This window comes from Halichoerus grypus, chromosome 4, assembly GCF_964656455.1.
Source record: "Halichoerus grypus chromosome 4, mHalGry1.hap1.1, whole genome shotgun sequence".
Classification (NCBI taxonomy): Eukaryota; Metazoa; Chordata; class Mammalia; order Carnivora; family Phocidae; genus Halichoerus; species Halichoerus grypus.
The window spans coordinates 180588584-180606196 of NC_135715.1; the positions used below are offsets into that span (position 1 = coordinate 180588584).

A 17613-nucleotide genomic window follows, 5' to 3' on the forward strand; every position below is an offset into this window, starting at 1 on the left:
AACTGAGGCAGAAAAAGTTAAATGTGTATCAAAAGGAAGGACATAGTCCCTTGTGAACAGTGGAAATACCCTCATCAGGTCAGGCTGTTAAATGCATGGTTTAAAGGAATTTCTCAAAGGGTCAGAGGTAGCCAAGTTGGTAAGGACATGGAGCATGGGGGTCAGAGAGACCAGGGCCTTAATTACGACTCTGAGTGAAGTGGGACAAGTTAATCAATCATTCAGAACCTGTTTTCTAGGCTATAAAGTGAGGTAGTAAGACCCATTACAAAAAGTGCTCAAAAATATACGTATATGTACTATGTTGCTCAACGATGGCTTGATGATAATTTATCATAACTTTGTGAAGTGCTTTAGTGAAATAAACCTATACTCTTGTGCGGGGAATATTTAGACTTATATTGAATCGACAAGGAAGAGAATTAATAACAGATAAAACAGAAAAGGGACAGACTGTTCATTTTATTTAAACTCTTATTAAAAATATGAAGTCATTCCAGATTAAAAAAAGAAAAGAATGCTCGCTGCCTTTCAAAAGGAACTGAGAATTGTCAAGGTGGAGTAAAGTGAGAGATAATTCAAAATCAGTATTGAACTGGATGTGTTTAAGTTGGATTCATGCCAGTTTACTGCTTAGCAACCACGGTATTTGTCCTCACCACCCCGTGGGGAGCTACAGGGCACTTATTGCAGAGAGGACCACAAAGGTTGCTTAGTGCAATGATGCAGAGGCTGTAAGGGAAACACGTGTTTCTGCAAAACATCAATGAATTCATTTCAGTGCTGGCTTACTCTGGTTTCAAAAATCCAGCAACGTTTCTCAAAGTGTGGGTCATTAACTATATGCATGAGAGTTACCTGGCCAAAATGAGTGGGATTGTCAGGGAGGAGACTGAGGGCCGTAGTCCTTCCAGAGGACAGCTGTAGTAAAGCATCTTCTGGGCACTTAGCATCATGGTTAAGAGGCCAGAGGCCATTGTGATTGCATGGCAAGGGTGGGGACGCTGGATCTGTCCCAGCTGTGTGATGCTGAATACTCGCTTAATCTTTCTATAAAAGTTCCCTCGTCATTACAAATTGCTGCTGCAGCAACATATGTTTATAATCACTGCAAGTACAGGGCTTAGAAGTGTATCTGGCACAAAGAAAGTCGTCGATAAAGGTTAGCTGCTATTACCTATTGGGGTTGAGACTTCTGGCCAGCATAATTCTCTGGGATCATTTCTCAGTCTTAACCCAGCTCTCTGGTGACCCTTTCTTTTTATCTGCTGTCTCCAGGCTTGACTATTCATGTTCTATTATTATCACATGATATTTGTAACTGGGGTTTCTCTTCTTCCTATCCTCTAAGTACAGGCTTCCCTTTATTCCCATCCTTAAAACCAAGCAAACTGGCAGTTTTCACAGCTAGTGATACAGAAAAATTAGCAGGGAAGAAAGTAATTTCTTCCCAGGCTTCCTCTTCTTTCTTTTCTTTTCCTTTTTCTACTTTAGATCCATGCAGTTGAGAAAAGCATAAGGTTCATTCATGTTGCCCAGACACATGCTCTGTCCTGAGACTTGCAACATAAAATTTTGGGCAGATACCTGGGATCGAAGGTAAAAGACATTGTACTTGACTTTTCCTTGGAGCAGTTCTTAGGAGAGAGGAGAAGCCAAGGGTGGAAGTGAGGAAAGCAGGAATAACCCCAGGCTGGAAGCAATTGAAAGGTAGGAACAAAGGTAAAGGCGAGAAATTTCGCCCCAGAAGAAATAGCAAGACAAAGGCAAATTTTGTGGTCAATCTCTTCTTCCCAGAAGTTGACATTCTCAGAAAACTACAGAAATACAGGGGTCAATCTGGCCATTGGAAGTCGTGGTACAGAAGTTCATGAAAGCAACAACAAAACTAAAGGTCTCTAGGAACCCTAGAATATGTTCACATGTCTCCAGTGTTGTACTGGTCTGCTTTTTAGGTTGCCCTTCCCCTGGGAAAGTAGCTAAACTTGACACTGTGGTTGGATCCAGAGATTGGGGGTGGGGTTTCTGAATCCATCCTGAGATTTAGGATTTGAGCTGATTGGCCCCACCTTGAAGGCATGCCCCATAATAGAACAAGCAGGTGTGAAGAGCCAAGGGCTACAGCAGGCCGGCCACCAAATCCAAGGTCTCAGAGCCTCAGGTACCAGAGACCCACAGCTAAGACAGCTAAGAACCCTTGGTTCATGTGACAGCTATTTTTCACAGCCTAAAGCAGACTGCTGAAAACCTAGAAATAGACAAATACCCAATGCACACAGAAAGAGGTAAAAAGACCATGAAATGAAAAGTCCCTAAAATTGTGGAAATGTTTATAAGTCCATAGTGGTTCTATTACAAGTGGTTATGAATGGACTGTAAGGGATGAATTTAATTGGCTTCTATGAGGGACAGAGAAGCCCAGCAGGTGGAATCATAAAGCAAAATACATAGGGGATTCTGATCATTCTGTATGATATTTTCATTATCAAAGTAAAATAATAATAATAATAAAAGAATTTGATGTAATCTTTAAGGCAACTAACTAATGACTCAAAGAATAAAGTTGGATTTTAACTTCAGAAAATTTTAGGAGAGAGACTTGGGTTGCTTCCAATTCTGAAAGCATTTTAAGATATATTCTAACTAATTTTTTCCAAAATATTTTTTTTAATTACAAAAATACATTTGTAATGCAACAATACGGAACATATAAACTGAAAACCAATTTCTCCCTTCCCCTTACAATCCCAAACTTGTGACATCACCAATGTTATGAGTTTATTATACAGATTTTAATACTTTTCTAGCCTTATATAAATAAGCCATATTTATGTATATATTTATAGGTTTTATACCTTCAAGCTAACATACTATATATTATGCAACTTAACTTCTTTCTCTTAACAACATATCATGGGCCTCCAAGCTAATACATTTAAATATATGTCATTTTTATTGGTTATATATTTTTATAAAATATAAATGTGCCAAAGTTTATTCAACCCCACCCTTATCAAGTGATATTACAAATTGTTCAGTGTAGCAATACTCATGCTTGTAATTATATTTTTATGCTCCAGTGTTTTTTTAAATAATATGCATGTTACACATTTATATGTACTACTTAAAAGATACATTGGAATTACATTTCAAAAAGTTATAGACATGCAAATATTACAAACACTGTGTGATAATGTTTAATTCCTATATTGCTACTGTCACTAAATAATATTCATCTTAAAATTCTTCTTCATACAAGTATTATACATAATTTTTGTTTTAATTTATATTTTCATGACTATAAGTAAATGTTGGCAACTTTGTGTGCCCCTTGGCCAACTGCATTTCCTCTTTTTGAACTGTCTGCTCCTGTCTTTTCCTCATATTTTCTTGGGTTATTTATCTTCTTATTATTAATTTGTAGGATTTTGAAAATTAAGAGTATGTGTATGTGTGGCAAAAAGATATAATAAATTACAAATAACTGCTCTGATTAAATATTTTCTTTTGGTTTTATTTATGGCACCCTTCATCATATAAAAGATTTTTATTTGCTTAAATCTGTCCATTTCCCTTAAATTTCTGATTAAAAATGTTCTCCTATAGTTTTAATATTTTTGTTTTTAAAATTAAAATTGTTTTTATTGATCTGAAATTAATTTTTGTGTTAATGTGAGATAGAACTTTATTTTCATCCAGAATGAATAACCAAGTGGTATTTATGAAATTACCTACCCTTGAGAGATATCTGAGAATTTGAAATGCCGTGTTTGTCATTTATTAAGTAACCATATTTACTTGGATATATTTCTAGATACTCTGTTTCATTTCACTGATTTATTTTTTTATTCCAGAAGATAGAAAAATTTGGAGAGTGTCACAATTTTTTAAAGTTAGCATTTGTCTAATACCAAAGTGAGGAAGAAAACTAGAGCCAATTTCACTCATGAATATAAATGCAAAAGTATGAAATAAAATATTAGCAATTCGAATGGAGTAGAGTATTAAGGTAAAAATACAATTTGAACAAGGAAGTTTATACCAGAAATACAAATATGGATCCACAGGACAGAAACCTATCAATTTTATTACCGAGCTAAACTCAAGTGGTAAAGCTATTATACCAAAAGACTGCATATGGATTTCATACTATAGGGTAGCCAATCTTTAGAAGCACTTAAAGGGACCAAGAAAGATCCTTCTTAGACATTTCTTTTATGCCAGAAACTGTCATAACACCAAATTTCATAAAACATCAAAGATGCTAAAGGCCTCCCTCTAAAATAAAAATTAAGACAGGATGCCAATATGAGCATTATAATTCAACATTGTTTCAGAGATATCAGATAATAAAACAAGGCAAGAACAAAGAAAGTTTTAATTGTTTGCAGATGATATGATACATACTTAAAAATCAAATAAGAACCATAAGTGGTGTCTCTCTATCTGCAAAAAAATAAAGTAAAAAATGAAAACAAAAATTAACATTACAAAAGAACTATTTGGATAAGGAAGTTTAGTGAGCTAGTTATACATATTCAAAAGTCAATATATTTTCAAAAATATCAGCAATGAACAGTAAGAAAAAGAATTTGTTTTAAAAAAATTCTCACATCTGCAGGTGCCTGGGTGGCTCAGTCAGTTAAATTTCTGCCTTTGGCTCAGGTCATGATCTCAGGGATAGGGTCCTGCATCGGGCTCCCTGCTCATTGGGGAGTCTGCTTCTTCCTCTACCCTTCCACCCTGCTCATGATCTCTCTCTCTCTCATGCACGCTCTATCTCAAATAAATAAATAAAATCTTTAAAAAAATTCTCACATTTACAACAAAAGTATAAAGTACTACAAGAAATAAATTTATAAACTATAAAGAAATAAATTTAACAACAAGTTAAAGACCTTTACATAAAAGTGCAGTATTTCGGGGAAAAAAAAACTCAGGAAGAACTGGTTAAATATTCCCAGTTATGAATTCAATATCATAAATGTTTCAAATCCTACCTAAGTTAACACCTATTTACATATTTACGTAAGAACTTCTGTAGACCTTGTCTCACCGGTTCTGATTTTTGTGTGTAAAAAATGATTTGCCAACTCTTTTTTAAACTGTGATGCCCTACCAGATATGAAAACTTCCTCTAAGGTGACTGTAAACAAAATATTGTGGTACTGATGTCACATTTATTACTTTTATCAGTAAATATGAAAATAGTACACCCAGATATCCTGATGTTATCTGGACCTGTACTTTTTCCTTTTTTTTAACTCCTTAGAAGGCAGTAATTTAATGTGAACTTTGGGGAAAAAATATTGAATTGGAAAAAAAAAAAGACCCGTAAATTTATGGCAAAAGATTTGGACTGAAGTGTATAACATAAAGCATGTTATGATTAATACAGATTGATATTAATACATATGCTAATAAAGCTAGCTTATATTCATGCACATGTGTTTAAGAGCTAAGAAAGGGTTTTGCTATGGAATGTAGCTTTAATTAAATCCTAACTGGGATACACCATTTTCTCTCAGGATTCAGTTTGACCTGTGCTAAATTTTCCCACTGCATTTTCTATAAAGGAAGGGCTAGCTTCATTTATTCACTCCAGAAGCATCTTCTAAGTAGCTGCCCTAAAGCATCCTAGGTTTGGTTAGAAGAAGAAGCAGTTTTGTAGGTCTCTCTTTACCATCTAAATGCAAGCAAATGCTATAATAACAGATTTTTATCATAGCTGCAGGGATTTACCATGAACTATTTCCATAGTTAGTATTAAAAAAAAGTATCTCTCTCTCTTTTTCTAAAGATTTTATTGATTTATTTGTGAAGGAGAGAGAGAGAGAGAGAAATAGCAAAAAAGAGTAAGAGCAGGGGACAAGGGGAGAGGGAGAAGCAGGGAGCCCAAAGTGGGGCTCGATCCCAGGACCCCGGGATCATGACCTGACCGAAGGCAGACACTTAGCTGACTGAGCCACCCAGGCACCCCAAAAATTTATCTCTTAAAATAGAAACTCTGTTATCCAAAATTCTCACATCCTATGGCCTTGCCAACAACTCAGTCTAGGTAAGCAAAATAAAATCAAATCTTTCCATTAAGAATACAGAAGTGCTCCTCAATATGAGGATTTTAAGTGATGTAAAAGCAAAAGAAAAAGAAGTCCAAAACCTGAAGAGTCACCAGATAATGAAAAATTGATTAACAGGAAAATACAAAGAATCTACAGGTGACACGAGCTGAAAGACATCAATCAATCATAGCATCTGGAATTCTCTACTGAGAAACAGAGGAAGACAATAATAATAGGAAGTTGTATTGAGCACCACCAGGGGAAAACAAAGCTTTATAAAGGACTAGAAGCACACATTTACCTCTTTCACCAGTAAATTTTCTGCTTTGTGCTCTGCATCTTCAGGTACCGTGGAGTACAACGTCCGGATATCCCAAGACACCGTGGCCGTCTGGGAAGAACAATAAAAAGAAATTATGTTCTTCAACTTAGAAGCACTGAGCAGCCCACCATACAAAAAAAAAAAAAAAAAAAAAAAATAGAAAAGTGCCTTAGATCTTAGCATCTAACAGTAAAAGAAGACAGAAACTTTCACTCTCTGGGAGAGAAGAGCCAACTCTCTGATAGCTCCCCAATGTTACTCTCTATCAGTGAAGTTCATCATTTGAGGCTGTTTCATTTGGCTGCAGAAAACAACACTTGGGCCATCTATATATTTCGACTAGCTTACTTCTATTCTATTTTTTGTTATTGTTGTGCTCCTAAAATAAATTTGAAGTGAAAGAGAAAACTTACAAAAGCATCATGATTTTAATCATATTGTAAATAATTTCTTGAAGATCCACAAGGTAAAGTTAATCCTTTTTAGAAGCTCTGAGTGTTTGTGTGTGTGTGTGTGCGTAGTCACAATTTTAGGGGTGGGAGGAAAGCGAGGGAGTTCAGTAAACCTGGATCTTGAAGAAAAAAATAACTTACGCTTTTGGTGTCATTACTTCTGTTAAAATAAACAAAACGTTTTCAACTTCAGTGCTCAACAAACAACTCTGCATTGAATGAATAGATGTAAGTTAAAAGTATAAAAGATCTTAAAATAAAACATCCAAAACAGAATTTCATAGATTGTTTCTTCTTTATATGACATAGAGTCTTCAGTTCCATCAAGCTGGGGGGGAGTGTGGGACACCCTAAAAACGGTAGCTTTCCCTCACCAGCCCCCAGCTTTCTTTAGACTGTACTACTTGGTGGCTCCAGGGGCCCTGGGGTGATGAGTCTGTTAACATACATGGCACCAACATTTGGGGTCTTTTCCTTTGCATATCCCCAAATCCACAAATGATTCATCAGAGTTTCTAAAACACAAACTAAACTTCATTTGAATTGTTCTGGATGAAAGGCATTTTTTCTAGACTAATTAAGGAAACAGATGAGAATCTCAAAACCCCTCCTAAGTTTTGGAGAAGATGGATAGGGAAGGGGCTAAGGGAATTTGGTCTTCTGAGGTCACAGAGCGGCAACAAGAGCTACCACCAACGGCAGCGTCAGACCTTTTCTTTCAGTTCGAGACTCATGTTTTCTTCAAATCGCCCTTTTGCTTCACTCTTGATATAAGCTCCCTGAGGGCAAGAACTTGGATCTCTTCTGTTCCCTACTATAACCTCAGTGTCTAGTTGGGTATTTAAATATTGTTAAGTGTGTTGAGTGTGTGTGAGTATGGATATGTGGGTTCTCTGCATGTGTGTGTGTGTCTGGTATGTGTCCGCATGAGCATACATGATCAGGTGTATTGCAGGAGTGTGTGTGAGTCTGTGTGCGTGGGTATGTGATGATGCATGATGGTGTGCTCTATTTGAGTGTGTGTGTAAGTATGTGTGTGTAAGTGTGTGTGTGTGCTGTGTGAGCACGTGTGTGTCTATGCGCGCGCGCGTGTGTGTGTGCGTGTGTGCACCTGCGTGTGCATATTTTGGAGCATGGGGTTTAGATACTGTGAAAGAGGAAGAATGTCATGTGAATCTGACAAAATCAGAGGATAAAAAATGAGAAAACTAAGTTCTAGATATGTCATATGTATGTATAGATAGATCCTATGGTACAAATCAATGCCCATCTTAAAATGCAGCTGTAGACTGCGTTCCCCTGATCAGAGGATTTCACTGCAGTTCTGTGAACAGAGTCTGGAAGTGCTACAAGGCCATGGCTATCAAGGCAAGTCGAGTGTAGATACACCTACGTCAAGTATGATAAGACCAATTAAGGACATATTATTTAGATTTTACATTTTTGATTCCTTTTGAATTGTCTCTTTCAACCTGCTTCTTTTATGTTGTACACTCTGTTAGAAGATGAACAGTATATAAACTCTATTGAAAGTGTGAAGTAAAAGATTAAAATCCATGCTAAAATTGAGTTTTGGAGATTCTTCCTAGATTTCAATTATCTGGGGAGAATTCATTTCCTGTTTGGATAGATAATTCTCAGATACACCGTGTCAACCTCCTTGGTGTTTCCAGGGAACATTACATATTATAATCTACCGGCAAGATTAGGGATTTTTTTCTCTCTAATTAAAACAGTTTTATATATTTCAGCCATTATTTTATAATACATTTTTATACAAAAATATCATTCCTCTTTCTCATTGTCCTGCGCAGTCTCCTATTATTTCTTTGCTTTTAAAAAATAATAGTTGCTCTAAAATACTCTATGTCTGATGGAGAGTAGAGTAGCATGACTCAAATGTAAACTTCTTTTGTAGCTCTACCTAGTGTTCCACTAAGATCACAGCTCTGTGGTGTAATACCATCAGGCGAAGACTGAGCTGGTTTAAGAAATTTTTTTTTTCCTTAATGGTAAGCTTCTGGTATCCGGACTCAAGTTTCCAGTAATGATAATCACATAGCCACTTGATTTATGAATGTCATACAGTAAAGATAGAGCCCCAAATGCATAATACATATGCAATGTATGAGACTGGAAATTCATTCAGGTTGGAGCTTATAAAAATGAATCGTGTGTATAACCATGTGTATAATGGCTAGGAGTGATTCCTGATGACCTCTGGTTATGAAATGATGTTGATTCTTAAAATAAGACAACTGAGTCTGAATCACCCTCATGTAACCATGTGATAAATCTAAAACATTATTTTACAAGCTGCATTATTTCCCATTTGCACATAATACACAAGGCACAAGAAAAGGCATACGTGTATAATGAATGCCTATGACATCTACTGATCTCAGTTGTATTTTGCTGTGCTACTGGAGAATCTGGCTGAAAAAGCAGAAGGCCTCCATAAAGTTTCAACTTTAAGAATTGTGACCCTTCCAATCATGTTTTCTTGAATGTGTCTCCACTGAAGCAAAGGTAAATTGATCGAATAAGAAAAGAAGTATGCGGTCATATTTGTTAACGGTATTAATATGGTTACGAAGAACTTCTTTTCTGAGAATTAGATGCTTTCAGATTACTACAAATTGCCTTGGCCACAGCAGACTTCCTGTTCTCTTTTACAAACCTTCTGGTCGACAAGTAGTAGAGCTCAATTGCATGAAATGGATCCGAGACAGCACTGGAACTCGGCCGAGCTCCTCTTAAGGGGGTAGAATTTTATAAGGGGCCTACTGTCCAGAGATTAGGCATTTGGAAATAAAAACTGTCGTTTTATTTATGAAACGAGCCATGCAGGCCTGTGTTTGCAATTTCAGGTCCATGATACTCAGACATCTTCAACTACTGCCCTGTCACTGTCTGGTTCCTTCCACCCTTTTGTGGGTAGTCTCTGTGGCTTGGACACAGCCACCATTCTGCTGGCTGAAGTGACCACAGAAGACTTCATTCCAAGCACATCATGGACATTTCTCAATTGGCCGAAGGCCACTGGTCAAAGTCTTAAGAAAAGGGCTGCTTTTCCTCTCCCGGGGCTGAGCAAAAACCTCCTTTGACAGTACTGTAGATCCCAGCTGCTTAAAAAGAAGGACAAAAATGATGGTGTTTATAGTCATCAATCAGTCTGAAGCTGGAGAATTCAACAAGCCTTATAGTTAAGACTATTAACAAACATTTCACGGATCAATTCCAACCTAAGCATATGTTTAAAAGTGGTCTTCACCGAATTTTTCAGATTAAGACACTGATATGGCCTTATATTCTAGTAGAGTAGACACTTATACTGCATTAATTGTTTGAAAAACACTTTTTATCACATTCAGAAGAGTATTGTGATTTTATTTTTTTAAGTACACAAGAATATCACTTTAATACCTTCGTTGTGCTTACCCTCTCAATAATTTCCTCTTTACTCATTCATTCATTATTTATTTTTTTTTAAATTTGAGGTCAGTTGATGCATAATGTTCCATTAGTTTCAGGCATAGTGATTTGACGACTCTATACATTACGCTATGCTCACCATAGCTACCACTTGTCACCATACCGCACTATTACAACACCACTGATTATATTCCCTGTGCTGTACCTTTTATCCCTGTTAACTTATTCACTGTGCTTTAAGCGGGAGGTCCTTCTTGTTTTGCTGAACTTAAAGTGTACAGGATGTGCACAAAAATTGAGCAGTTGCCCATAATTGGACAGTTGTGATCATCCAGCCAAGTCAAGCACTGGGACTTATCTATCACAGTATTTAAGAAGATAAGTAAGGGGGCACCTGGGTGGCACAGTTGGTTAATTGTCTGACTCTTGATTTTGGCTCAGGTCATGATCCCAGGGTTGTGACATCAGCCTTGCGTGGAGCCCCATGTTGGGCTCCACGCTCAGTGCGAAGTCTGCTTAAGATTCTCTTCCCTCTGCCCCTCCACCCTGCTCTCTCTCTCTCTCTCAAATAAATAAGTAAAATAAAGTAAAATAAAATAAGAATATAAGTAGAGAGGTTTGGGGACCTGGTTTAAGGTTTTTTTACTCTTGGATTGGTAAAACACTGAGCAAGTAATTTCTTTTCTTTTTTTTTTTGTGATTCATTTTCCAGGCTCCAAAATGTGTCTCGCCTCCTCTAAAGAGGATACATTTTACATATGGGAAAATGTGAACATTCACAGAGCACAGTGCTCCAACAATATACTTATTGCACCTTCTCTCGGCAAGTACTCGGAGGCTGTGGTCTGAGCTCACTTTCCAGGGAGGCACAGAGAAGAAGCCTGCTCGGTGTGAGGCCTGCGGACATGGCCCCGTGACGAGCAATGGCCTAAGACACCAGCCAACCCGCTTACATCCAACCTGCCCCACATCTTTCCATATGGCTGCTCACGTTCCTTCTTCCACGCTGGACTCATTCCTGCAAAAGCCTTGTCCATGCTCCTCCTCCTCTCAGAAAAGTCCTTGCCTTTCCCTGTTCTTTCCTAACCTCAGGCTTAGTATAGGTACCAGCTCCTTTTGAAAATCTTTTCTAATTCATCCAATGTACATTTTCTCTTCTCTGAACTGTGAAATCTACTGTCTGTATCATACATGAAGTCTGCAGCTTCACTCTGGAGTATTTTAGATCCAAAAGCTCTGCTAGTGATTAATTCAGTGTGTGTATATATATATATATATATATATATATATATATGTATGTATATATGCTGGTATATAAGGAAGCCACATTAGATCCTCTTTGGGAATAAAAGATAACAATAAATGAAATGTTTTCCAATGTTCTTTATTATTTCTTTGGTATACTTCTTTATTCCTTTTAAAGAATGAAGTACTTGAATATAGACACATATTATGATTTTTTGCACCCTATCTCTGACCACTTATATTACCCTTAGCTAATGCCTAGAAAAATCCCGTCTTAAAAAATAACAGTGCTATTAGGACACAATTGACATGCCATAAAGTTCACCCTTTTAAAGTGTAGAATTCAGTGGTTTTATATATGTTCACAGGGTAGTGCAACCATCATCATTTTTTGACTTTAGAATATTTTCATCATGCCCAAAAGAAACTCCATATTTACTAGCAGTTACTTCCTGTTCTTTCTTCTGAGGCCTTGGCAACTGCTGACTTCCTGTCTCTATGGACCTGCCTATTCTGGACATTTCAGTTGGGATCATACCATATGTGGTCTTCTGTGACTGGCTTCTTGAGCTTAGCATAGTGGTTTCAAGTTTCGTCCATGCTGTAGTATGAATCAGTATTCATTCTTTTTTTATGACTGAATAATATTCCATCGCGTGGATAGACCACATTATATTTATTCATTCATCAGTTGATGGACATTTGCACTGTTGGGCTCTTACAAATAATGCTGCTGTGAATATTTATGTACTGGCCTTTAAGTACACTTTTTGTGTCTATGTTCCTAGTTCGATCAAGCCCAGAGAGGTCCCCACATATTCTTACTCAACTGAAATAAGCACTCTAGAATTCTTCACTACCATATCAATTTTCTGATGGTACTGATTGTGGGATTCAGGGAATTAATATTTCCCCTAATCGTGCATCTTATTTTTCTAAGAGGCAGCTGACCATAAACATGCTGTGTAGACAGAAACGCAAATAGCAAGTCAAGGTGCTCGTGTTTGATTTCTGTCCTCACAGATACTCTACATCCTTGAACAAGAGCCTTTGCAAATCTCAGCCTCATTAGCTTATAAACGAGAGGAATATTAGAACTTAGAAATAATCTAGTTTGACAAAGACTGTCACTTAGCTTTTAAATTGCAATTACAATGTTCTTGCATGAACACTGTGAGCCACTTAAAGCCTACTTTTCAGGCTCAGAAGCCAAGGACCAAAAAGAGGTTGAGAGTTCTATAAAATGTTAGGTAAAGCAAGAAGAAGAAGAAAAAAAAAACACAAATGACTCAGAACCTTTCTGCTTTTCAACTTAAAAGATATTGAGGTCTTTCTGCTTCCTCTCACCAAAATGACCCACGCGGTTGAGTCTGGAAGTCCCCATACACCAGTTGCTTTTTATAGCTAAAAACATACTGTGGAAAGAATAAGCCAGTGGTATGTTAAGAATTCACGATTCACTCAGTAATAATAATGAGCCAATGAAAACTACAGGATACCCTGGGGAACCGGGAGACACTAATTCTGAACGACCGAGATGAAGAGGGGATTTGAGAAGACTGTGTAACTCTTCAGGCAGGCCATTTCCCATGTGCAACATAGACTTTTGACTTTGGAAAATGGCACCGCCCAGTGTCAAAAGCATAACCTTTCACGTGTAAGCACTGCTTCTTGTTCATACTGGTGCCGTTGATACATGCAGCTTAACTCACAGAAGGTAAGCCATAGAGCTGAGTTGAAATAGAGCAGTTTGGCTGGCGTGGGCAGGCTTGAAATGCAGGTGATTGGGTGGCCTTCCGCAGCGTCCTAGCTGGCAGACCTCTGAACATTCTTATTTAAGGTTTTGTAAGTCCAGAGGTGATTCCACCTCAGGCTTTCTGTATCTGTTATTCAGCAGGAAACTCATTTCTGGCTTTCTCATTTTTTGTTCTGCTGTTTTTTTTTTTTTTTTTAATCAGTCTCTTCTCAAACTGAATCACTCAACACTATGATTCAGTGTGTCCTTGAAACTGTTCTTTAGTTCTTGCTTTTCCTTCCTTACTCTCCTTACCTATTTTACGAAGCCACAATTTGGTGACTAAGTTCCTTACTTTTTGGTCCTAAGTTTCTATTACTAACTGCTTCAAAAAGAAAGATGAGAAAAGCAAGAGTCGCAAATACAATGAGTGAAGTAGCACATGTTTTTGAAATGAATGAGTTAAGAATTGCATCTAGACTCCTTATTCTTAGTGATTCATTATGATGCAAGTGGTCCCGAAGATGGTAATGCCTGCTCCCAGGACCCACGCACTGGATGTGCCAAGACAACGGAAAATGCTTCTACCTCAGCTCCTTCACCAGGAAGAAGACGATTGTAACTCAATGTTCCATAATCTTCACTGAAAGCCCACGAGCCTGACATTGCGTTGGGTACTTGAAATACAGATGCAAAGTGATTTCTCCCATGCCTAGTAACAGAAAGCAGGTACATTAAGGGTTACGGAGAGGAAATCAGCCTTTGTTGAGAGTGGCTATGTGGCAGGCACCAGACCAGCCGAATGAGCTTCTGGAGAAGGGGATCATGATCTTAGTGCTGTTTCCTTTTTTTAAAATTTTTAAAATTTTAAAATTTTTAAATTATTTCTTTTCTTTTTTTAAATTTTTTATTAGTGCTGTTTTCTTAAGGTGATATGTTGGGTTGTGTCAAAGAGGAAAGTATCGTATTAATGATCACTTTCCTCCTCATCAAGCAAAACCAATTACTTCATTCTCTTTATACTCAAATATGTTTCTGAAAGATAATTCATGAAATAAATGTTCATTTTCCACCCGCTTTGTGCCAAGTGCCACTCTAGTTTCTGGGGGGTCTCCCAATGATCAAAACAGAACACATCCCCGCCCTGCTCGAGGGTACACTCTCATGGTGAGGAACGAGTGACAGGAGAGAAAAAGCAAACTGAGGTCTTTCTAGGTAGTGACAGGGCTAGAAAGAGAAGAAAAGAGGGTGAGGTCATAGAGGGACACAGCATGGTTGGAGTCACGGATGCTTCTTTGGAGAGGGAGCATTTGAACTGAATTATGAATGAAAAACAGGGACCGGTTGTGCAAGAGAGCAGACTGGCCCTGACAGAGGGGATGAGCTTGGCAAATTCAGGGAACCAGAGAGAATGTTAGGTATCCATGCAGTGACCAAGAGAAACAGGGCAAGGAGATAAAGGCTCTGAGGTCATGCAGAACCAGGTGATGTGGACAATGGCAAGAAGCTGGTTTTGACAGCGAAGACAATGGGCAACCACTGAAAGTTTTAACTAGAGCCGTGGCATTCATTGTCTGATTTGTATTTCTAAAGCTTCCTTTAAATGAGGGCAAAGAAGGAAGCAGGAAGACTGGTTAAAGGCTACTTTTGGGGATCTAAGCAAAAAAGGATGTGGTGGTTTGGGTCAGCAGGGTGAATAGGGAGAAACACTGCAGGAACCCTGCTTGGTAAAAAATAATCTCCCTTAAGGTGTATCAAATAGCAGTTGAAGCCCCTGTTTCTTGATGTGTCTTAACCATAAGGAGCCAGGATTCTTAATCAACTTTATTTTTCATCCGTATTAGGGCACACACTCCTTAAATATAGGGCTTTTGTTTTTCTTGTCGGCCTCACTTGTCTGGGAAGTGCTGTTCTATATTCAGCGCCTCGTGGGTGCTGAATAAATATTGATTAAACAAACTCAGTAATGAATCATGTCTGCCTCAAGTGGGGTTGCTTGGTAACACGGAAACAAGGAAGTGAGTTGGATTCTCTCATCCGTAGGGCACAACCGGGCTCGGGGAGTTTGGAGGGAAGGTGGGAGGTTTGGAGCTGCTCCCCTCCTTCCATTCTGTGATGCCCTGGGGATGGGGTGGTCACTCTATTATCACTTCCCACTGGGTGAGCAGAGACTGTCCACACACATCCCAGAGAATCCCTACCCATTGCTCAAAAATGAGCCTGGGGGGCGCCTGGGTGGCTCAGTCGTTAAGCGTCTGCCTTCGGCTCAGGTCATGATCCCGGGGTCCTGGGATCGAGCCCCGCATCGGGCTCCCTGCTCTGCGGGAAGCCTGCTTCTCCCTCTCCCACTCCCCCTGCTTGTGTTCCCTCTCTCGCTGTGTCTCTCTCTGTCAAATAAATAAATAAAATCTTAAAAAAAAAAATGAGCCTGGGAAATGATACTCTAGCCAGGGGAACAGGGGGCTTCCTGTTGGCGAGTAACACCCCTGACAGGAGACATGGGCTGTGGATGCAGCAGACAGCGGCAGAGGGTGTTTAAGGAAGGGTCTTTACTCCACACAGAGGGAGATGAAAAACCCCCAAAATGAACCCAGTGTCATTCGTGATGGCAGGGCTGCCCCACGTTTTTCTGTAAAGGGCCAGACTGTAAATAGTTTAGGGCCCTCATCGCTGCTGCATTCCTGTGGTGTGTCATGAGAGCAGCACAGACAGCAGGTAAAGGAATGTGCATCACTGTGTTCAAATAAAACTTTATTTATAGATACCAAAACCTGATTTCATATCATTTTCATGGGTTACAAAATATTCTTTTTTTTCCTTCAATGATTTACCCAGTTCTGTGTAGAAAATAAAACAAGGTAGTATAAAAAAAACATAAAAATCGTTCTTGTTTCATGGGACGGATAAAAATAGGCAGCAGGCCACCCATGGGCCATGGCTTGTCAACTCTTACTCTGTAGAGGAGAAAAGAGGGAAAACAATCTATTCACATTTTGTTCAAAAACTGACAACTTCATGTGGTAATAGTATTGAAAACTTTTTTTATCACATGTTTGATACACATGACAATTTAGCTGTCTGTATGATATGACACTTTCTGATAATAAGGACTAGGTGGCATCCAATATCTCTTGAGCACCTGCTAATTGGGAGCTACTCTCCCAGCTGGACTCCTAGCTTCCTCCACACTCTGTTTTATGTTCTCCATGCAGAGGCCAGATGAGCTTTCAATAACATACACCACGTCAGTTTTTCTCCTTCTCGAAACAGTTTGGTGACTTGCCACTTGCTACTTGCGTTTGGAATAAGACGCAAGTGCCTCATCTTGCCCTTGCCAGACCTCATCTCTGACCACTCCCTCTGTCCAGAGCTGTCCAGGGCCTTTGTGGCAGCTTCCTTCAGCCCGAGACACTCCATCCTTCCTCAGGTTTTAGCATGGTTGGTCTTCCTTGGGAATTCCGAACTTAGTTCAAATGTCACCTCTTTTCTATGACCTGGCCCTGTTTCATTTTCTTCCTAGAACTGGTTTTATCCCAATTATCTGGTTAATTAACTTGTTTACTTATTTTTGCCTGATTCATCTGACTGAAAGGTAAGTTCCATTAAAACCAGGCAGTTTCTGTCTAATCACTGCTGTTTTCTTCCCCAGTCTGAGACTAATGCCTAACAGTTAGTAGTACATGTTATATATTTGGTGAATGAATAAAGGAAGGAAATGGTCTGAGGGGTGAGATAATGTTATATTGAGGATTGTGCTAGTGTTTTACCCATTGGGAATGAAGGTGCCCCTGATGACAGTGTTAGGGGTTGGGTGGGGGAGGAAGACTATGACCTTGAGATGGACAAGGACTAGATTTTGGAAAGACTCTTGAGGAATGCTAAGGTGTTTGCCCTTCATTTTGAAGGCAATGGGGGTGGCCACAGAAGGGTTTTAAGCAAAGCACAGGAGGAAAGAATTCAGTGTATTTACTGGAAAATAAGGAAGTATGTACGCTGTCATATGCTGTTTACTCCATTAAGGATGGCAAAGGTCCTGGAGTAATCAGACAATCTTTAACTTAAATGATTGTGGAAAGATGCTAAAAAATGAATTCAAATTCAGTGCAATTGTCACATCCCATCTGCATGCCTCTACTCTCTTCTGGAGCTGGGGGAATTTGGAGTAGCTTTTGTCATATTTCTGGACAATAGTGCTAGAAGAAAAGGTCTCTAAGTTTCAAGGCTTTTTGCATTGTTTGACAGAAAGAGGCTATTCATAAAGGTTTACCTTCAGTCTGAAAGAAAGTGAGGATGTGGAAATAAAAAAAAAAATGTGGCTCAACTTGTGCTTGCAGTTCAAGCCCTGGTGGTCCAACCACAGAA

General features: G+C 38.7%; 1 protein-coding gene across 9 annotated transcripts in view; it reads right to left on the bottom strand.

Moving 5' to 3' along the window:
* The window catches only part of DOCK10 (dedicator of cytokinesis 10), a 254355-nt gene that overhangs the window by 128031 nt on the left and 108711 nt on the right, over window positions 1–17613 (bottom strand). For all 9 annotated transcript variants that reach the window (XM_078071375.1, XM_078071373.1, XM_078071372.1 and 6 more), the window contains exon 3: window positions 6364–6453. In XM_078071375.1, coding sequence (XP_077927501.1) covers window positions 6364–6453 — 90 coding nt within the window. The remainder of the gene's footprint in view (window positions 1–6363; window positions 6454–17613) is intronic.